The following is a 23,490-nucleotide window of genomic DNA, read 5'->3' on the forward strand; positions in this document are numbered from 1 at the left end:
GATAATAATGTCAGCCTGTTTTTTCATTGTGTCTATGAGGAAACAGAGGTAGGAGAGTGTTATGGAAAGAGAGCTGCCTCTGGAGTAATAAGTTTTGCATTTGAATAATACTTACTACCTGGGTGATGGTGGGGTAAGTCATTTAGCCCACTAATCTAGGTCTTCTCAATTTCCTCTATCTGTAAGATGAGGAGACTGGAATAGATCATGTCTAAGGTCTCTTTCAATTCTATATCAATGATCATATGATCCTTTAAGACTTTTAATCAATGTCACCAAACCAGGTATTGTGCTGGGTTCTGGGGATGCAGAGACAAAAATTAAATAGTCATTGCTCTCATGGAGCAAAGAGGGAGAAAATTAGTTAATCAATAAGCATTTATTAAGGGTGTATCATGTGCTAGGCGTTGTTTTAAGCTGGAGAAACAAAGAACAAAAATGAAATTGTCCCTGCCCTCAGACATTCCATAAATGTTTATATAACTAAAGAGAGGGATCAAATGATGCTTTTTCCCTTTCCCCCATCTCTTTTGAGCAGGGAGAAGATGCCGTTCCATCATGTGACAGCTGGCTTATTGTATAAGGGGAATTACCTGAACCGCTCCCTCTCTGCTGGCAGTGATAGTGAGCAGCTTGCTAACATCTCGGTGGAGGAATTGGACGGTAAGAGAAATGCCCCATTTGAGGGGATTCAACATCCTGGACAGGCAGCTGGAGGAGAATAGTCTTAGCTCTTGGTGGCTTAGTGGGGGATTGAAGGTATTAGAAGTTATGATTGAAGCTGGGGGTGGTAAATAGGGAAATAAAAAGATCAGAATAAAAATTTCAGATATCCCTTCTCTATTTGGGCCTGGCTGACCCATTACCAGGTAGAAAACTCACTTCAACAATAAATTAATGAACACTTATGGCTAATGAATTTTATCTCTAAGGAAAATGTCTCTGCTAGTCCCTGGCCCACTCAAGGGCCTCTCTCCCATGTTTTGTGTTTCTTATGGTCTGATGAGCTGCTTTGTTTCCAAATTGTCTTTTATGGTCCATACCAGCTGCAGAGGAGGGCTAGATAATGGTGATGGCTGCCTCTTGGCTTGTGGCTTTGATGCCTGTCCAAGACCCGGGTTTCTCTGAAGCCATTTCTAAGTGAATTTGGAAATAGGAAATAAGTTGACGACCTTCAACTGTAAATTAGGTGTGTATAGTGGAAAAATGGCTAACTTTGGAGTCAGAGAGTGTTGGTTGAACTCTCAGATCTGCTATTTACCACCTGTGTGACCTGAGACAAATCATTTCCCCTCTGGGTGTCATAGTACTGTCTGTAAAATGGGGTGGTAGGGTCAGACTTGATAGCCTATATGGCACCTTCCAACTCTCAATATATGATTCTATGATGTGGCTTCAAATCCTAGTTCTACTACCTACAACTGAATGACCATGGACAACTCACTTGCTCTCTTTGCACCTCAATTTCCTCAAAATTGTAGTGGATGGCCTCTAAAGTCCCTATGGGTTTTAAACCTATAATCCCATAGCCTCTAAAATCATTTCCAGCCCTAGATCTCCTAGGTCTAGGATCCCCTGATCTCATGGTTCCATAGTCATTCAATTCTAGCAAGAGAAGGGAGCAATCTTGAAAGCAGGATGATTGGGCATCCTACATAGGAATGGGACGATAACTATGAAACATGTTGGCCAATTTCTTTAATCCTAAACTTTTGGGCAATGTCTCCAGGATTTATAGGGTCAATGCTTCTGCTTGGGCTCTCCTCTCTATGACCTTAAGAGTTTAGGTTACTCATCAGGCCCTCAAGAGTAATTGATCTTCCAGTTAGTGAGGATAATGAAATCATAGATCCATGGCTAGAAGAGATATTAGAAATCAGCTAGTCTAACATATTCCTTTTGTGTTGATTTCTTTTTATATCTCCTACTTTTACCAACATATTTGTTCCTATCCCTAGAGTCCAAAAAAAAACCCAACACATCTAAAACTTTTTACATCCCTCACATGCAGTGTTCCATATTCATAGTTCCCTACTTCTTCAATGAGTTTGAGAGAGACATTTTTCTTCTTTGATACCAAATTTGGTCATCATCATTTTGCGGCATTTTGTTGTTGTTCAAACTCCACCTCTCCATTTTGCCGAGGAAGAAACTGAGGCTCAGAGAGTTCAGATAACTTGCCCATAGTCACATTGTAAGTGCCAAAGGCAGGAATTTAAACTCAGGTTCTCTTGACTTAAAGGTCACATTTCATCTACTATACTTTGTTGACTTTCTGAGGTGAGAGGCCTCTTTTAAGGAGAAAAGGGAAGATTCAACTAGATCTTCTAGTTCTTCAGTTTTCTTTGTGTCATGGATCTTTGGTAGTCTGGCAAAGCCTAGGGATCCATTCTCAGAATAATATTTTTTAAGTAATTGCAATGCTAAATTTCAATGAGAGATTAGGGGAAATAAGGATGTAAATTTTCACTGCATTAAAATTTATGGACTACCTGAAATCTATTCATGGGTCTCAGGTTCAGAATCCCTGTTCTACAACCTGAGGTTCTCCTGTATTGATGAATAGAATATTCATGGCACCAGGGAGCTTATCCAAATCCCCTAAAATGAAAATGCTCCTGGGTCCAAATCATCTTTCCCTAATACCTTCCATCATCACCATGTTTTACAACAAGGGCTCAGTTGAGGCTCTAGAGATGAGAAATTAGAATCATTGCAGATGGTCCTAATGCTGGTAAGTTTAATGGTCCAATCTAATGTGTTATGCATGTGTACAAATCCAGGACACTCAAAGTTATCTCCCCCAGATGGTAGGGTGGAGAAAGTTATCCCCACAGTGAGAGTGCCATGCCAAGCAGCATAGGGATGTGAAGTTCATGTAATAGGAAAGGATGTCAGGGGAAAGCTGTAAGAAGACTGGTTGCTGTAGCCTTTGTTTGCTAAAATATTTGGGGAAAAGCGGATGGGAAACAGATTTTTTTGTTGTAGAGATAAGTCTTTTTATCTCTTGGGTTGGGAGAGGCTCTTTGACTCTGTGATGATGGGCCTTGCTCATGCAGGTAGTTTTTGTGCTTAGTTTGTTTCAGAAGATCTTTTAAGAGGAGACTTCTTGGCCAGATTTTGAAGACTTCTGCAGTAGTTTGGACCAGTCCATGCCTTGTGGCATGGTGGAAAGAAAGTTGGTTCAGGAATGAGAGGTTCAGGTTTCAGATCACATCTGCGATACTTAACTACCTGGATGAGTGATCTTATAAACTTAGTCCTTGTACCTCTCTGGGCTTCAGTTTCTTTATCTGTGAAATGAAGGAGATTAGACCAGATGTCCTCTGAGGTCTATTCCAGGTAGGTGTTTTCTCCATTTTGTGTGCCAAATCTGAGAGAAGAACCTGGCTATTTTCTTTGGCCTCTCTGATCTCTATTATGGTGGAGATAATCTCTGTTATCATTCACTGGCTAAGGTACTAGCAGGTGGGTTTGTACCCCAAAGAGATAATAAGGAAAAAGACTTGTACAAGAATATTCATAGCTGCACTCTTTGTGGTGGCCAAAAATTGGAAAATGAGTGGATGCCCTTCGACTGGGGAATGGCTGAACAAGTTGTGGTATATGTTGGTGATGGAATACTATTGTGCTAAAAGGAATAATAAAGTGGAGGAATTCCATGGAGACTGGAACAACCTCTAGGAAGTGATGCAGAGCGAAAGGAGCAGAACCAGGAGAACATTGTACACAGAGACTGATACACTGTGGTACAATCAAATGTAATGGACTTCTCCATTGATGTCAATGCAATGTCCCTGAACAATCTGCAGGGATCTAAAAAACACTACCCAAAAGCAGAGGATAAACTGTGGGAGTAAAAACACCGAGGAAAAGCAACTGCTTGACTACAGGGGTTGAGGGGATATGACTGAGGAGAGACTTTAAATGAACACTCTAATGCAAATACCAACAACATGGAAATGGGTTCGAATCAAGGACTCATGTGATACCCAGTGGAATTCCACGTCGGCTGTGGGAGAGGTGGTGGGGGGGGAGGAAAAGAAAATGATTTTTGTTTCCAATGAATAATGTTTGGAAATGATCAAATAAAATAATGTTTAAAAAATAAAGTGAAAATCCCCAATCATATCCCCACCAAAAAATAAAAATAAAATAAAATAAAGTACTAGCAGGGTGTCAAACTGAAACAGGAGATCCCAGGATGGGACCACTTCTTTGTAGGGAGAGGATGATAGATGACTCATCTCAGTGAGATTGGGAAGGAGGCATAGTTGGAAGTGGGGAGGGAGACAAGCAAGAGATGTTTCATTGAACCTAGTTGTTGATAGTCTAGTCAAGTATATATATCAGCCGTGGGGGATATAGTATCTTCCCCTAATCAATCAGTTCAGTAAGTATTTATTACTATGTGCCATGTGTTGAACTCTGGGATGGGGATACAAGGACAAAAATGAAACAATTCCTGATCTTGGGGCGCTTATAGCCTATCAGAGGAGACTATATATACATATATATGTATGTATATTGATACACATAAAATAAATACAAAGTAATTTGGGGGGAGGGAGGGAGCCTCTAATATCTGGAGGGTGATCAGGAATGGTCTCATGTAGATGGTGACCCTTGGCTGGATCTTGAAGGAACTCAAGCTTTGGGTTAAGAAAGATATACATTCTAGGCATGGGAGATAGCGAGGTTGAAGACATGGAGATAAATAGGAGTGTTGATTGTGAGAAGCAGTAAGAAGGCCTGGATTTGGTGAAAGGGGAAGAAAGGATACCTGGCTGGAATCTGAGAGGCTGTAATGATGGAAATTCTTAAGACAATATTTCTTAATTTTTCAGTTAGTTTATTAATCGGCTGCTCAAGAAAATCTAAACAAACCAGTAGATTCCCTCCATAATTCGAAAGGACACCAAGGAGCCTGAGCAGGAAAAGAGAGAGAGTTCCTGTGGCACAGGTCAATATACCTCTTGTGACATCACCCTCAGTCCTCTCCCAGGACATTTCTGTTTAGAAAATTGTCACTGAGACCCAAATCCTCCCTCATTACTTCATCACAGGAAGAGGTGATCTTAAGGAGGCCAAGAAGACCTTTCCTCTCCACCACATGATGGAGTCAATATGGCTGCTTGGTGCACGGTAGCTAGAGCTTGCTGTCTTAATTTAATCTTTCAAGTGGACCACGTGGTTTCTTGACCCTATCCCAAATGCTGTTATCCTCAACAAAGATCTCAACAAAAGGGAACACCCAATCCATTTTCATAGCCTTTGGGAGAAACTATTTGTAGCTTCAGCTTAGAATCAGATGATTTTGGGGGTGGGGTAGGGCTAAAGAGAAAATTATTTCACAAAAAACATCCCTATTCAATATTAATTTTCTACAGAGCCACTGGATTTGGAAGGAGGGATGGAAGAATAGATTGGGAAAACAATGTGCCAGTTGAGATACTAGTTAGATGGGAATAGGCCTTGATGGCTTAGTAAAAATCTCCTAGTTCAAGGGTATTTTAGAACAAGATTCCTGTGCCTCAACTCTATGCTAAGTTGTTTTACTTTAACCCTTCCCCTTGTAGCTAACAAAGATTTTTTCCCTTCTAAAAGACCAATCAATTTCTCTGGTGTCCTGGGGTGAAGGGCAGGGGTCCAAGCTTAGGCCAAAAGAATCTTAGGAGAGATCAGGATTTCTTAGTGAATGGGCAAGGTCTGGTTACATAGCAGCAAGATGGAAGGGACCAAAAAAAAGATGGAAGGAACCACCATCTCAATGGCTTTGGCATGAAGGACCAACAAATAGAAGAAAACCTGAGCTGGGAATAGATGTAGGGCACAGCAAGATTGTTAGATCAGGCTCCACTCTTGCCTAGAACTGGTCCTCTGAGACTCCCTCAGTTTCTCAGTCTTTCAAAAGAAGGGATGTGGGAAAGACCACAGAAATGGTGAATGGAACTTACCTCAACTTTGGATCTGCTGAGTCTCCTTTGGCTCTGAATCCTAGAAGCAATCATTCTAAAGACCCTGCCAGCCTGACCTTGTCTACCCTCTGCCCTGGTACTGCTCTGGGCTCTACACTTGGCATTGAGATCTGGACAGGCAGTGCTCAAGTCACTGTATAGGAATAAATTATACCTTCCTGGGGGAGGGCTGTATCTGGTTGTGTGCTAGAACCAAGCTGTGTCCCTCTGCTATATAGTTAGGGAAATGGATTAAGCTTCTATTATACAAAGGACATTGAGTGATAATGACCAGGGAGACCATCATGCTGTAGTAGCTCTAGAGCTGAATAGGACCTTGAAGTCATCTGGTCCAACCCCTCATTTTACAGAGGGGGAAACATCTGGGAAGCATCATCTGTGTACACAAGCGTTGTGCTGAGTTCCTGGAATCTTAGAGCCAAAAAGGAGCTCAGAGAATAACTTTCTTCTTTTATAAATGAGGAAAGTCAACAAACATGAATGAAGTACGTATTGGGCACAGAGAACCTGGGAATGTTAATATCATGACTGACCAATGGGTGTGTAACTTCTAGCCTTTGACCATTGCTTGGGTTGCTGGGAGCTGGTGACTTGCCCAAAGTCACATAGCCAGTATGAGGCAGAGAGAGGACTTGAGCTCAGATTATTCACATCCCAAAGTTGGTCTCTTCCACTCTGCCATAGTGGCGCTCACTCTAGACACACCACTGTGTATCAGTCAGAATGTGGATGGAGCATATTAAAAACTGCAGACTTGCCTGTCTTATTATTCAGTTATTCTAATCTTGTCTTACTCTTCATGAGCCCATTTGGGGTTTTCTTTACTGGAGTGGTTTGCCATTTCCTTCTCCAGCTTATTTTCCAGATGAGGAAACTGAGGCAGAGTTAGGTGATTGGCCCAGGGTCACACAGCTAATAAGTATATGAGGTCTAGCATGCCATCCACTGTGCCACCCATCCAGAGACTATCTCTTTCTTGGTTTCAATTTCCTCAGCTACAAAATGAAGAAGTTGGAGTAAATAACCGCTGAGAAGCCTTCTAGTTCCCAACTTGTGACTCTGATCTTTGCCAGGTGAACACTCTCTTCTAATACGTACATAGGAGGAGAGGGGGACTCGAATGTCCTCTGGACCTTTGCCACACCAGCTTCTGAACAAGACAGTCAGCTCCCTGCCCAGCTTGGCATTTGTGCCTGGGCATAAGGTAGAGGCTGTGACCTAGCCTGATGCACAGAAGTAATCACACCGGGGTCCAGAATGTGCCATTTGGGAACAGGTGAGAGATGCCCAGGACAGGATGATGAATCAGTAGCAGGGAGCTGTCCGAACAGCATCTGAAGCAATTGGTGGCCATGGAGCCGGGATTCAACCTGCTTAATTGGATTTAGTCAGGGCTGCAAACCCTCCTCATGCCTCAGGGCTGCTTTTTGGAGTCACCTCCCTGGGAGAAATCTCTCCAGCTCATCCATCAGCTGAATGTTCGACGCTCTCCTCCTGGAAACAGGCCATTTGTTTCTGACTTGTAAGATGGAGGCTTATTTTATTATCATTATCCTCGTCATTATCATCTTCTAACAGGGGCCACACATTAAGTTGCAGTCCTGATCCTGCTTCATTCTATGCCTCATCCTGTGTGCAAAAGGTCCTGAGCGAGCCCATCTGAGCATGTGCCTTCTGGGCTCAAACCTTGGCAGGCACAAGGAATCAGCTGGGCAGGTTTAGGAAACAGATTGGGCTGAATCAGCCTCAGATGATTGTGTTTTTCAGCTTTTGGAGAAGTTAAAGTTTCAGGGCCTTCAGCTGCTTAGGATCTCTCTGAGCAGTCTTGTTTCAGCCCCTCCTGGGCTTGCTGCTTCCTGGTAGCCCTTTAAGCCAACAAGGATTTATTTTAAAAACTGCCTACTGTGTGCCAGGCAGAGAGGGAGATTAATGGGGTGAATTAATGGGGCAAACTGCACCATAGGGGGAAAAAGTCACTGACTCTAAAGTAGGGGTATTTGTTTGGTAGAATGGCATCCTTTGGCAGTCTGGTGATCGCTATGGACCCCTCCTCAGAGTAAGGTTTTGTTGCCTACAAATGCATTTGACAAAGATGCTCAACATTAGTTAGAGGTTAGTGAAAACAAAGATGGGATTTTTCCCATCTAAATAAATTCATGGACCTCCTAACATGGACCCCAGATAATGAACTCCTGCCCTAAACATAGAAGACCTGAGTTCAAATTCTGCCTCTGTTACTTGTGACCTTTGTGTCTGTGGTCATGGCAACTAACTTCCCTTATAGACTTCATCTATAAAAGGAGGGGGTTTGGAGCTCGAAGTCTCCTTAGATCTTAAATCTATGATCCTAGGATCCTGTGATAGAAGACTTGCCTTGGATTGAAGACATCCTGAGTTTAAGTCCTCCTTCTGACATATTGGCTGAATGACCCTTGAGCAAGTCCCTTAAGTCCTCAGCCAGATAATTCTTTAAGACTAAGCTGCAGAGAAAGTAGCAATCTCTATTGGAAGAGGATGTTTCCTCTTTGAGAGATCCCTACAATAATCAGGTCATGGATACAGGCTCTTAAAAATGTGACTAGCCCTGTGTTAAGTAGTGAGGCTACAAAGACAAAAATGGCAACCCCTGCCCTTAAGGGATTAGGTTTTATTGAATGTAGACTTTATCTCCAGGAAAAAGAGACTATGTGGCATGTGGAGTTAGTTTCTATTTTGTGGATGGATGAGAACGTATTATTTATGATTCCATCTTCTTGTGTTAGTGCCCTGTGGAGGCCACTGTGGCCTAAAACTACAGGATGGTACCCAATTGATATACATCCATTACTAATGAATGGATGTTCTCATCCCCATAGTTGGTGGGGTGAGATGAGGCAAATGGTCCATCTCTAGTTATCTATAGTGAAGAGGGAAAGCGAGGAACCAGTCACGTCTTCCTGACATGACTCAAAACAGACTGACCCTTTGGGGAAACGTCCTGATCCATTTTAAGTAATGATCCCTTCTGCAAAGGTTTTTCTTGATCACTTTCCCCCTTTAATAATATTGTGGGACCCACGAAGAAGGAAGTGATGGGAAGTTATACAGTGTAGACAGTAGACAGTTGGTAACTTTGGTATTATGGAAATGGCATGCACCTAGACTACGAAAATCTGGGTTCAGATGCTGGCTCTGCTGCTTACTTTGAGTAAGGTTAATCCATTAAAAATCATTCATTAAGATCAGTCTAATCTCAGGTGGAAGCAGGTTCTCCCACTTATGAAATCATAGATCCTTGATATTGATGTATTAACCTTGAATAACCCTTCTTGGTACCTCAGTTTTCTCATCTATAAAATGTTGAGTTTACTTGAATGTTTTCCAGAATTTTTGTTCTAGCTCTAAAGCTGATGACCAACCGAATTAAAAAAGAAAACTGCAAAGGGCCATGTATCCATCCATCCATCCATCCATCCATCCATCCATCCATCCATCCATCCATCCATCCATCTATCCATTCATTCAATCAATCATGAATTCATGCATCCATTCATTCAACAAATATTTATTGAATGTGTAGCTAGAGGGATATCTTTGGGCTATCTTTTGGAGATACAAAGAAATGTTGCCTAGAGCACTTGTTCTAGAACAACCCCTTGTTGTTTTTGAAGATTCTGAATATTTGAAGAAATTAGAAATAAGTTTATTAGCTAGCATGCTTATTGGAGAGGGTGGACGGTGGTGATTAGAGAGTGCCTCCCAAATCTCTCATTTAAGGAGGGTGTCTGGTATTGATTGGGAAACAGGGTTGACAGGGTAAATCTCTTCATTTCAGTCAGCTTCAGGACTTCATCACCCCTGATCCCTACCCCCTGCTTTTCACTTCTATTGCCATGTTGTCTTTCCCATTAGTTCTCTAAGTTTCTTGAGGGTGAGGGTCCATCTTTTTTCCCTTTCTTTGAGTCCCCAGTTACCTAGCACAGTGCCAGCACATAGTAGATACTTAATAAATGTTTATTGATTGAAAGCCTTGTCACGGGAAATGTGGGGAACAGATGGGTCTTTCCTGGCATCCTGCAATGCCATCTATTCCAATGATCCTCAAGGCTGATCCTGTATGTGGACCTTAAAATAAGTGATAGAATTCTGGCCTGGGTGGCCACTTGGCTCTCTTGGCTTCTTTTTTTAAAGGGGGGTGTGTGTGTGTGTGTGTGTGTGTGTGTGACCTCCTAGATGGCCTCTAAGGCCCCTTCTGAATCTACAATCTTGTGTTCCTAAGGAAAAACCATCCATCACTGGACAGTAAAAGGGCTGGGCTTTCCATAAATGAAAATTTATTGGTAAACTAATCTTCAGAGGGTAGAAGAGGGTGGGAAGGAGATTGGAATCACAGCCCTAGTTCCTCCAGATTTCCTATTGAGGGAGGGAGGGAAGGAGTCATAGAATAGATGGTTGACAGGATTCTTTTATTGTAGATTGAATCATTCCCCAGGCCTAGTGTGGGTGTAAAGGGCTCCAGAGGCTGATGATAGAGTTTGGGAGTCTGACAAACTGCTCTCAGTCCAGGGCTATCTCTCCCTGTCATTGTCCTAATCATCCCTGCAGAAGACACTGTTCTGGCCATTATAATGTACTTGGTGTAGCTAATTTGTCTCTTTCACTCTCCCCTGGTTTCTCTCTCCTCTCTTGAGCTGGAAGGGACCTGAGAGTTCATCTAGGAAAATCCTCTCATTTTTACCGTTGAGAAAGCTGAGACCTAGAGAGATTAAGTTGCTTGCCCCAAATCATACAAGAAGTAAATATGCAAACTGGATCTTCTGATGCCAAAACTAAAAAGTCCACTCTTGGTTCAGGGAGTATCTTCTCCTCTTTGGTACCCATGTCCTCATCTGAACCTATTTTCCATGCTTCACCACCATCCTCCATACTTCTCTTTCTGTCCCAGTCACAGAAGAAAGTTTTGGTGGGAGCAGGCACCCTAGACACAACAGAAAGAGGCAAAGGGCTTCTAATTCTTACTATCTTTTTGGCATCGATTTCCTCATCTTTAAAGTGAAGGAGCTGGACCACATGGCCTCTGAATTCCCTTCCCTGAGATCCCTCAATCTATTATCCTACAAAAGAGTTGGTCTTAGAACACCAGATAAACCTTTAATGCCTGTAAAGTTCTTATAATGAGGTCAGGTGGCTCAGAGGATGGACCCTTGAAATTGGCATGAGGAAGACTTGTTTTCAACTCCCCTCTCAGACATTTACTAGTTGTGTGACCATGGGAAAATCTTAGCTTTCCTCTCTTGGCCTCAGTTTCCTCATCTGTAAAATGGGGTCATGGATACACATAGTTCTTAACTCATAGGATTGTTGAGGATCAAAGGAAGTAATAAGTGAAAAGCATTTAGAAAAACTAAAAGCAGCATATAAATGTCAGTTATTCAATCAGTCATATAACACATATTTACTAAACCCTTACTGGAAAGGAGCTTGTGTATTTTTTGGTTGATGAAATGATGATGATGATCCTGGAGGGCTGGTTGGGAATTGGGTTGCTTAATAAATCTTTTAGTGGGCTGCTGTCTATTTTTATTTTATTTTTTAAAGCCTTTCTTTCTTGGAATTGAGACTAAGTATTGGTTCCAAGGCAAGGATAGTGGCAAGGGCTAGGCAATGGAGGTTTAATGACTTGCCCAGTCACATAGCTAGAAAATGACAGAGTGTAGATTTGAACCCAGCACCCCTGTCTCTAGGTCTGACTCTCAATCCACTGAGCCACCTAGCTGCCTCTGCTGCCTGTTTTTAAAGCTCTAAATAAGGTCTGACTTAAGATACGAAGCCCAATTGAGTCCCTTTGGTAGTGTGCTATGGAGGAGAGAATAATGGCTTTGGAGATTGGTGATCTGGGTTCAATCTCTGGCTTTGCTAGCTAGGAGACATTGGGCAAGCTAGCTATAAAATGGGGATAACATTGGATGTCCCATTTCCCTGATGTATGCAATAAAGCTGTCTTGGAAACATGAAAGTATTTTCTGAATCTGAGCTCAGAGGAGCGAGGGCAAAGCCCTACAGCAAATCATTGGATTTGGCTGTTGTTCTGTATGCAATCCTGAGCACTCCAGCCCACCTGTACCTTAGTGGGCCCAGAATTTCCTTTTAAAGTCAACCCTTGCCTTCACTTTGCTTCTCCCCCACTGAAGATGGTTTTGATTCTAAAAATCCGAAGGCACATTATACTTGCCTGTTTGAGTCACTCGCCCACATGGGCTCTGTCAATGCAGGATCAGAAGGAAGCAAAAATATTCTTATAGTAAGAGGAGATCCTCACAACTGTTGCCTGAAGAGGAGGCTCAGGCATCTGAGCTCTCCTCTCCTGGGAAGGAAATCAAACCTGTGCACCTCAAAGGCCTTCCAGGCATTCTGTGATCCCAGCAAGGTTGCGGATGAGGGAAAGATTACATAATACCTGGGCCATGACTTGTCTTAAAGAATTGTGTTTTTGGAACAAAAAACAAAAAACAACAAAAAAACGCCATTACTTATGGTTTTCTCCTCTGGAGTCTCAAACTGCCTCTCCATAGGAAAAGAGACGAGATCTTTGAGTTCATTGATACTGAGAACTCCCAGGTGAGGAAACTCTTTCAACTGAGGCAGGTCAGTGCCCTCTCTGCAACTCTTAATCTTAGAGAGATTGCAATTGACTGAGAGCAATTGACCCTGACTTGGCCAAAGTCATGGCTGGGTCTTTCTGGTTGTAAGATTAGCTCGCTGTCCACTATACCACCTGGCTTCTCATAGCCAAGAGAAAGTCATTTTCTGTGCACTCTCAGTCCGAATCAGCGGAGGGATATAAACATTTGTTCTCAGCATCTCTTTCCTTGAAGAGGGATACTATTGTATGAAACTATATGTTGAAAGATTGCCTCCACTTACTCTCTCTGCAGATGGCTTGGACTAGGTGTCAAAGACTCAGAGAGGCCCTGGGAGACGCCTTCATTTATTCTGAGGCCAAAGGAATGGCCTTCCTGAGACAGGTTAAGGGGATTCTTCCCCTTGATGAAATGAGCTCCCTCCATCTCAGACGAACCAGAGCCCTTTCATTCCTAATCAATCAAGTAATTGACAAGCATTTATTTTATTTTATTTTTTAATTGAAAAATTTTATTTAATTAATTAATTTAGAATATTTTTCCATGGTTATGATTCATGTTCTTTCCCTCCCCTCCTTCCCCCTAACCTCCCAGCCCCCTGTAGCCATTGAACAATTCCACTGGGTTTTACAAGTTTGATAAGCATTTATTAATTGCCTACTGTATCCTAGGCACTGGAAATCCAAAGATAATAATAAAAATAGCTAGCATTATACAGAGCAGTGTGCATTACAAATGATTTCAAATGAGCCTCATAATTTTATTCTCATATTCTTATTAGGATCTCCATTTTATAGATAAGGGAATTGAGGCAGACAAGGTTAAATGACTTGCTCAGAGTCACACAACAAGTAAGCAACTGAGGCTGGCTTTGAATTCAGTTCTTCATGATTCCAGGCCTAGTGATGTATGTATTATTCCAGCTAGATGCTTCCCTCAAGCAGCTTATGGTCTATTAAGGGATTGGTAGAGGAGAGGTGGAGACTACATGTCATATGTAGGTACATAAAAAAGAGAGAGAAAATAGATTTTGGAGTTTTGCGATGACATTGAAAAACTAGAAGTGATTGTGAGAAGGAGGCTTCTAGTATCTGGGAACATCAGGAAAGGCTTCTTCTGAAAGCTGGCATTTCTACTGAACTTGGAAAGAAACTAGGGTTTCTGTGAGGTGGAGGATAGAGAGAAGAGTGCTTGTCCTAGACATGGGAAGTGCCAAGAGGGGAAATGGAATGCTGTATATGGGAAATAGGAAGCCGGTCATCTTGATTGGACTTAACCTCATGAATCTCAGTTTCCTCATCTGCAAAATGAAAGGGTTAGATGAGAAAGCCTTTGAGACCCTTTCTAGCTCTAGATCTCTATGATAAAGTCACAGAGGAGGGAGAGAGGAAGGGGCTTGGAGACACTGGGTCCCAGGCCCCCATTTTCTCTTTGGAACAATCAACAGGGCCATGGAGCAGTAAAGGGAAACCAAAGCAGGACATTGGTCTTGTGTGCATTATGTATTCAAGGATACCTCTTACATGCCACAAAGACAGCTTTGATTGGGAAACATTTTTGGAGTTTTGTATGCTTTATATTCTAGAACTTTCCAGCAATGAGTAGTGCTTTTAAGCAAATCCCATCTATCCAAACATATTCATATTTCCTTGGGCTAATAATGTGAGATGGGGGATGGTGGTTGGGAAGAGTAGGCTAGAACCATGAGGTCAGCTGATAAGACTCTATTGACAAGACTCCAGTACTTGTGCTGGACAGTGCCTGGCACATAGTGGATAGCTGAATTTTGATCTCTTGAAGGAGGCACTGACAGTTTAAAATACTCTAGAGTCCCCGTTTCTCTTGATCTGAAACCTTAAGACGGTTTGTGTATTCTTCAGCTTCTTGGCAAGGTCAGATGAATCTCCAACTTGGGTTTCTATAGTTTTCTGTTGAGCTTACTTTCCCAGTTTCCTAGTTGTGTGCTCTATCCCCAAAGCCCCAAGGGTTCCTCCAATGCCATCTGGTTAAGATATGAAGCAATTTTGTTTTCATGCTTCCCTGGAAGATCTAAGACTCCAGCCAGTGTTAATGGACCCAATGCTGCAGGCAGGGCTTATGGTGGAGCTGGAAGACTGACAGTAGGTTTCTGTAAAGCCTGCACAATCCATTGCCCCAGGACTCATTGATGGGTAGGAGTTTGATGTGACTGTGTTGTTGGGGAGCAGGGAATGGGTGTCTAAACTCTTAGCCATGAAAGACTGGCACAGCTGAAGGAGAGAAGAATGAGTAGTCTACAGCAGGTGGAGATGCTGGAGCCTTTGGTTTTGTTGGTCCATCCTTCATTGAAATGAGTCCATTGAATCTGAGTAGCCTGGACCATCTGGGTTTTATTTCTATGGCTCTTCTGTCTGACTAAAGTGATATTTGGAGGATGACATGAATATCCTTGGCTGGGGACCTCCTGTATTTTGTAGGACTCCTTTGCAAAGTAGAACTCAAAGGCAATCTGACCTTGAGGATGGCTATGACTTCAGCAAAGTTTAGGAAGACATGGCATAGCCCACCTTTGAAGCTTTTTATAACCCTCCATGTATCAGAGCTTAGGTCTTCTTGTGGTGACATTTCCTAGTATTTACAGACAGAAAATCTCAGAAAACATCTAGTCTAACTCATAACAAGTTGAAAATTCCCTCTTTAAAACCTCCCAACCTTCATGGAGTCTTTGCTTAAAGGCCATCAGTGAAGGAGCATCTGCTGTCTTCCGATGTAGTCAATTCCATTTTCAGTAAATTAAAAAAAAATCACTATTAGGAACATTTTTTTCTGACCTTGAGACTAAATTGGTCTCTTTTTGACTTACCCGCACTGTTCTTGGTTATGCCACTTGAGGCCAAGCAGGACAAAATGAATTCCTCTTCCCCCAAACAACCCTTCAGATCCTAGAAGGTTGCCATGATATTCACTTGTCTCTCCTCCAAGTTGAAGTCTCCTTCTTTTTGACAAGGAAGCTCTGTGGTCCACAGTGTTGGTTAAGCACAGGATTATGAGGAAAACACTTTGTAAAGAACTTCAATTGAGAACTCCATTGAGCCACCTAGCTGCCCCTTGAAGCAAACCATTTTAATGAATTTTTCTGGTCCATGATATGTGGTAGATCTAAAGGCATTCTTGCTCTTAAAAATCTAGGGGAGGGGGCAGCTGGGTAGCTCAGTGGATTGAGAGCCAGGCCTAGAGATGGGAGGTCCTAGGTTCAAATCTGACCTCACACACTTCCCAGCTGTGTGCCCCTGGGCAAGTCACTTGACCCCCATTGCCTAGCCCTTACCACTCTTCTGCCTTGGAGTCAATACACAGTATTGACTCCCAAGACAGAAGGTAAGGGTTTTAATTAAAAAAAAATCTAGGGGAAAATATGAGTAAGAAGACCTTAAGAGAAAAGCTTTATCACCATGATGAAAAAGGCAATGGACTTATTTCTGATACCTTCAGAATGGAAATGTGGATATTAATGAGGAAAATATACTCTTATCCTGTGAGTTACTAAAACCATAAGTTGGATTATTGCAGGCTACTGACTCCCTTGGCCCATTCAGAAGTTGGGTCTATTACACATAGTGTTAAACCTCTTAAATTGAAATACTATTAATTATTATTACTGCAATTTTTTTTTGGTATAAGGAGTTTTTGGTGGGGAATTTCCTTTACCAAATGCTATTCAGCATATTTTCTGCACTATAGTCTGAGAGTGTTGCCTAGGAGCAATATTATTATTATTAGTCATAGTAGCAGCATTAACAGTAATAATAACATTAATAGTAACTAAGTCTTTGTGTAAGGGCAGTATTATTTTTGTTGTTGTTGCTGTTAGTAGTAGCAGTATTAACAGTGGTAATAGTAATAGCAATAGCAATAGTAGCAGTAGTAGTAGCTGTAATAATAGTAGTAGTAGTAATACACTTGGTACCATTTATATGAGAAAACTAGGTTCTTTAGGATTTTTGAGGCATGTTTCCTATTGTAACAAAGGTTACTTTTGTCTAAACCTGTTTTACCTTCATGGATAAGTTGAGTCTGAGGATATGGAAGATCAAACTTGTGACCATCTTAATATGTCAGTACAGAGTAGGAGCATAAAATTCTCTAAAAGGCCAAAGGTTTGAGGAAGGAGATTGAGTTGGACAAATGTCCGCCTTGTTGCCATTTTCTGAATTTCACCATCCCTTTATTTAATACCATCATTCCCAAACTGAACCACCACTCCTGCATCTAAGAAATCCAATTTCATCATTTTATTTGACTTACCCTTAGTTCAGTCTTTGATTTCTGCTCTTCCATTCACACCTGAGAAATCCAATTTCTAAACTTGACCTAGACCCGTTTACACTCAATTGGTTCTTGACTCAATCACTGTTCTTCTTTCCCTGGGGGACCTTGCCCTCATCATAGATAATATGAAAGAAACATATCACAAACTTGAGATGGGTAGCTATCACTGGGGCAAGGAATGGGGGTTTCCTTGGGCTTTTCCAAGAAATCATTCATTTTAGGGACTCTATTCTTCTCCAGTGTCTGGAGAAAAATATTGGGGTTATTCTGCTTAGCTGTTGACCAAGGTAGGACTGCATTTAGTTCCATTTGTTAGCAAGCTACAGAGTTACTGGGGGGGGGAGAGTGGGTAGATTGGAGGTAGTGTTATTCAATAACAACAATATTGAATGATGATTATTTGTGAAAACTTGGCTACTTTCAGCAATGCAATGATATGGGATAATCCTGAAGGACTTATGACTCGGAATGTTATCCCCCTCCAGAGAAAGAACTATTGGAGTCATCTTTCACATCAGTGTAGCTTTGATTTTATTTTGGGGTTTTGGTTATATATGAGTGTGCTCTTACAACAGTGACCAATATGGAAATGTGTTTTGCATGATAATAAAAAATGAAGGAAAAGGAAGTAGTTATTATTATTATTATATGTGGAGGCAAGAAAGAGGGGGCTCCTGTCTTCCTTCTCCTAGTGACTTCATCTTTAAACTGGGATAGTCATATTCAGTCTCCTGGCACTTACACATTTTCATTCTCCTGCTAAGCGTACTGTAGAGTAAAATAAAGTTGCCTTTCTCTACTGATCTGTAGTCAATTATGGATTAATAAGCTCTTGCCTCACCTCTAAGACCTGGAGTTACTGCCCTCTTTTTTTCCCATTTCAACACTATATATATTGATAGGTGATTGATTGCATTTAGAGCTCACTTGGCTCACAGAAGAAAGGTGTGAATCACAGGAACTCTTATCTTACTATATTTTGTAATTATGCTTCTCTATCTGATCCATACCATAAATTTGTGGACTGTGGTCCTTTTGCTGTGGAATGTGCCAAGTGTTGATGTTTATCAAAGCTGTAGTCTTTTCTCCTTCATGAATGAGCCATAGTGCTACCCCAATAGAACAAGTCTGGTGGAATCCTTTATGGTCCCAGAGTCTTGGACTAAGGTTGATTTTGAAGGAAGATTATCTTCAAAGATGGGAGTTCTTGGAAACTGATGTGTGAGACATGAGGGTAAATATTCCATGTTTCTTCTAGATCCATAAGGAATTATGGTGCTTCTAAGAGGAACTCTTCTTAGGGAAGGAATCTTCTCAGGGAAGGATCAGAGATCTAGAACTGGAAAGAAACTTAGTAGTCATTTAGTGAATCCTTTTTTATTCTTCAGATAAGGAAACTGAGGAAGACTAAATTGCATGTCCAAGATGTTACAAGTAGCTGGCTCTAGAGGAAGGATTTGAACCCAGGTCCTCTGATTCTAGAGCTACTGCTCTTTCCATTGTACTGTCTTGCCTCCTTTGACAAATTCTTCTCTTTCAGCCTGAGAGAACAAAAAGTTTATAAGCTGGAAACTAGTTTGGAGCTGGAGATACCTTTGTAGATAATTGTTGGGTCTTCCAGATGGGGGTTCAGATGGGCCAGAGCAGAAGAGGGACAAAGGATCAAGCATCTGCCGGCGACTTTCTGTTGCTACTTTGCCAGTGTGAGGGATCTGGGTTTTTGCTTAGGAATCAAACACTCGTCCAAACCCATCAGCTGCCTTTAGCTATAAAGACTAATTCTCCCTGGCTCCTGGCCACCTTCCTCTATTGTTCAGGCCATTATGGAAATAGACAGCCACACATAGCTATGGCTGTCTCTGTAGAATAGACTCGCAGAGAGACAACATTCAAGCGGTGGTTACCTGCCAGGAAATTAGGATAGCTTAAGGAGACCATCTGGGCCACTAATGAAGAGGTTTATTTCTAGATCAAGCTATGTTGCTGCTGTTGCTGGGGAGGGCAGGTGGAGGGGCTGAGTATTTGGATTCCTGTTGGGCCATCCTCTTCTTATCCTATCTCTCCACCCAAGGGGCCAATTGCCTAGCTTAAGACAGTGGAATTTATAGGCACAGATGGTGGAAGGTGAAGGGGCATAAAGTTTGATCTATGGGGCTTAGAATCTACAACCTCTTTTGGTACGTGTGTGCCCAGGAGAGGAGTGGAGGAGAGAGAGATTAGCTCTTAATGGCTCTTTTATTTCTGATTTTCTGTCTCATTTTGAGGAAGGCAGTTGAATGGGAAGACAAGTTCACATACTTCTCTTTTCTACATTCCTTTGTAAACCCTGATTTTTAGTTCTTTCTCTGTGTCCCTTTCTTTTCCTCTTCACTTCCTCTCACTCTTCTTTTCTCTCTTCTTTCCCATTACTCTCTTCTTTTAAAGACTTGTAGGTTTAGGACCAGAAAAAAACCTTAGAAGATCTAGCGTCCAGACTTCTCATTTGACATTTTAAGAAATGGAACCCAGAGAAGCTTGCTAGTGGCAAAGTCAGGTTTAGAACCCAAGTCCTTTAATTCTAAATCTAGTCAGTTTCACACATTAATCAATCAATAATTTATTAAGCACCTACTATGTACCAGGCACTCAGCTAGGGATACAAAAAGAAGCAAAAGACAATTCTTGCCCTCTAGGAACTTACAATCTAGTGCAGGAGAAGGCATGCAACCAAATATGTGCAAAGTAAGGTATAAACAATATAAATAGGAAATTATTAATAGAGGGAAGGCAGTGGAATTCAGAGGAGTTAGGGAAGGCTAACTATAGAAAGAGAGGTTTTGGGGACTTGAAGCCAAGGAGAGTAGAGGAGGGAACATATTCCACATGGAGAACATTCCGAGGAAATGCCTGTAGTTGGGAGATGGAGTGTCTTGTTCATGGAACAACCAGAAGGCCACTGTCATCGGATTGAAGAGTATAAATTTGGGGAGTAAGATGTCGGAAGACCAGAAAGGTAGGAGGGGATCAGTTATGAAGGGTTTTGAGTGAAAGCAGAGCATTTTATATTCGCTATTGGGGGCAAAAGGGAGTTATTAGAGTTTATTTAGTAGGAGAAAATGGCATGAGCAGATTTTTACTGTAGGAAAATCACCTTAGTGGCTGAATGGAGGATAGATTGTACTAGAGAAAGACCTGAGACAGGCCACATCCCCTGGCAGGTTAATGTTAATGCCAGGAAATGAACACATCAAGGCTTTTCTCTCAATATTAAATCACTGAGATGTACACTAAACGAGGAAAGGATTAGGGTCCTAAGTAGAAAAACCCAATGTGCATACAGAATGAGTGAAAAAAATAGTTGTACATATCAAATGCATGAATAAACTCTGGGGCATCTTTTTTTTTCTCTCCCTGGCAATTCTTTACATTGTTATACTTTTAATTTTTAAAATGATGTCTGATTCTTCCCATTGTGCCATTCTCTTCTTTTTCTCTCTCTCTTTCTCATCCTTTTCCTCCTTCTAATCCGCTCTTCTTTCCTCCTCTTCCTCGCTCTGCTATTTTCTTCTTTCTTTTCCTTTATCTCTTTCTCTACTCTCACATTCTTCTTTCTGTCTCCCGTTCACTCTCTTCCCCTTCTTTTATTATTTCTCTTTTCTTTCTTCCTTTATCTCCACTCATCCCTTCCCTTTTTATCATCTTGTTTTCTCTTCCCATCTCCTCTTTCTCTGTCTCTTCTCTCTGTGCCTTCCTCCCATATCTTTTCACACTTTCCATCTTTTTCTTTCTCCTTTCCCTCAATCAATCTCCTTCTTTCTTTTCTTCACCATCATAATGTGTAATGGTTACCTGTTCCCTAAAACCAGGGATAACTGCCTGGAAGCAGTAAGCTGCCTTGTTTGAGAAAGGGAAAATTTTCATTGGCTAAATTCCTGCTTGCTTTTAGGGAAGAAGTGATAACTCAAACCCAGCAGTGCCCGAGGAACCCTCTCAGATGCTGTAGCTGCCATTCTGAAAGCTCCCAGCCAATCCCTGATGCTCCATGGTGGTTATTTAAATCCATCAGTGATGGAGCTGAGGAAGTGTAATTGTGGCCAGCCCTTGTTTCACGCAGTGTCCTAGTTTTTTCCCCTCTCCACTTCTCTGCAAATATCCCATCAAAAAGCAATGATTCTTCTTGGAAAGTGGGAAAAGGGCACTGCTTTCAGCATCAGAGGATTCAAATGTTAGCTCTTGCTAGCTACTACTTATATGACTTTGGGCAAGTCACTTCCCTGTTCTTTCCTTCAGTTTTCCCATCTGCAAAATCAGGATTATAATAGCCCCTACCTCACAGAATTGTTGTGAAGATCAAAGGAGATGATATAAGTATGTTTACTTTGTAAATCTTAAAATTCTCTATAAATTCTAGCTATTATTTATTATTGTGTGCCTCTATTGCCTGTAAAATGAAAGGAATGGGACCCTATACTCTCTGACATTCTTTCCCTTTACATCTAATGATGCCAAATTTTTCTATTTGCAGTTGAATCATTTTTTTTCAGTCAGGTCTGGCTTTTCATGAGCCCATTTGGCATTTTCTTGGAAAAGATACTGGAATGGTTTGCCATTTCCTTCTCCAACTCATTTTATAGATAGGGAATGGAAGCAAACATGTTAAGTGACTTACCCAGGGTCCCAAAGCTAGTGAGTATCTGAGGCTAGATTTGAACTCAGTAAAATAAGTGTACCTGATTCCAAGTACAGTGTTCTATCCACTGTACCACCTATTTTTTGAGTAACTACAAGGAAGAACTCCTTGTTCTAAATGATGACTCTGGCTCTGTCTTTTTTTTGGGGGGGGGGCTTTAATTATGGGAGAGGGGTAGAAGCCCCATTCTTCTCTCTGATTCTTTTCCAACCACGTCATGGTATCAGAGATTCTAAGCTGGAAGATACTAATATCTTAGAAGTTATTGAGTCCCTCTTGTTTTACTGATGAGGAAATTGAGGCTGAGAATTTAAGAATTGCCTAATGTTACTGCTGTATCACATAGACATATATATACACACAAACTCAAGGCATTTCATGACACATGAGATAATATGGGCAATTCTCAAGGAGTAGGAGCAGGGAAGGAAGGAGGGAGGGAGAGAATTTGAAACTTGAAATGAATATTAATTTTTATAAGTTAAAAAACATATTTTAAAAAATAAATTATATAGGCAAGGGTATTGTTGGCTTCGACAGGTCGGCTAAACCTTGTGAGGGTAGCCATTGGGTTGTAGACCCTTAGTAAACCAGGGCTTTGCTCACCCAGCATGTGAAGACTGCTTCGGCTAAGCAGACAGAAGAAACCAATAAGAAGGTTCAACGGCTGAGATGGCGACGCAGCAAAGCACTTTGGAGTACTTAGGGCGTATTGGAGCATAAAGGACAACACGGCCATCCAATGCAGTGGAGGAAGTCTCCAGGTGTAACGATTTTTCGTGCCACTGGACCCAGACTTCCAACGCCGAGAGAGTGGGACTGTCTCTGTGCATCAACTTTTCCACTTAAATCTCCTTCACGCACAAGTGTCTTTGTGCACACTCATTCATACACCATAGATGAAAACGCACAAAGACAATCGTCATCCTCGGTTATGAGAGACTACTACTACTATTGTCAGTCTGACTGTTAGCTTTCTGTTGCTTAGCTGTTTTGTTGGTTTCCTGTTGCCTAGCTAGGATTTGTTGGCCCTGTTGCCTAGTTGGGGTCTCCAGGTTTATCAGGTATGATATGTGGATCAAATGACTAAAGAAGGAGAATCATCCTTCTGGTATTTTTCAGCAAGTTAGTACAGCAGTCTATATACAGGACAGTTCTACTAAAAAAAAAATCCATTTTCCTTGACTCTCAGTTACCAATCATCTTGGAGAGAGCTCCAGGCACTAGGAACCAATCAGCAGAGTTCGCTGTGTCTTTATTTCCACAGATGTCTCTCCCTTCAGTCCAAGGCCCACACCCTAGATGGCAAACCTATGGCATGGGTGCCAAGGATGGCACACAGAGTGTTCTCTGTGGGCACATGACTGCCCCCCCCCTAAGAGTTCATTGCTAGAAAGGCAGAGGGACTTAGGAATAGCTTCTCCATTCCCCCTCTCCACTGTGTCTGATGACATTTTTTCACATCACTCACCCCTCTGCCCAGCAGCCCAATGGGAGTACACAGTGGGTAAGATGGGAGGCTCACAGGTGGCAGAGCTGGAGGGGAGCAGAGTGCTCGAGCCACTCTCCTCCCTCTCTACACTCACTGAGGACATTCCTCATTTTACCTGCCCCTCACCCCAGCAGCCCAAAGGGAATACTTTTTCCCTCCCCATGTGGGATAAGGGGGGAGGAGTACTTGGTGAGGGGAGGAACACTTAACACAGTTTGGGGGATGGGGTGGGGGCAGGGGCTGCACTCTATCTCTAAAAGGTTCACTATCACTGCCCAATAATATCTTTAGGTTGATTTGTGGAATTCATCATGTTGATCACCAGTACCCCTAATTCAGCCCCTTCCCCCACCAGCTCAATCATGTCGTCTATGTTTTAGTATTCCTCCTAATGCTCAGTTAACCTCAGTGAGCTTTAATGAT

General features: G+C 41.9%; 1 protein-coding gene across 2 annotated transcripts in view; it reads left to right on the forward strand.

Annotated features, from left to right (window-relative positions):
• The window catches only part of CALN1 (calneuron 1), a 529,462-nt gene that overhangs the window by 132,456 nt on the left and 373,516 nt on the right, over positions 1 to 23,490 (forward strand). For both annotated transcript variants that reach the window (XM_007485687.3, XM_007485689.3), the window contains one exon: positions 539 to 663. In XM_007485687.3, coding sequence (XP_007485749.1) covers positions 539 to 663 — 125 coding nt within the window. The remainder of the gene's footprint in view (positions 1 to 538; positions 664 to 23,490) is intronic.

This window comes from Monodelphis domestica, chromosome 2, assembly GCF_027887165.1.
Source record: "Monodelphis domestica isolate mMonDom1 chromosome 2, mMonDom1.pri, whole genome shotgun sequence".
In the NCBI taxonomy this organism is placed as follows: Eukaryota; Metazoa; Chordata; class Mammalia; order Didelphimorphia; family Didelphidae; genus Monodelphis; species Monodelphis domestica.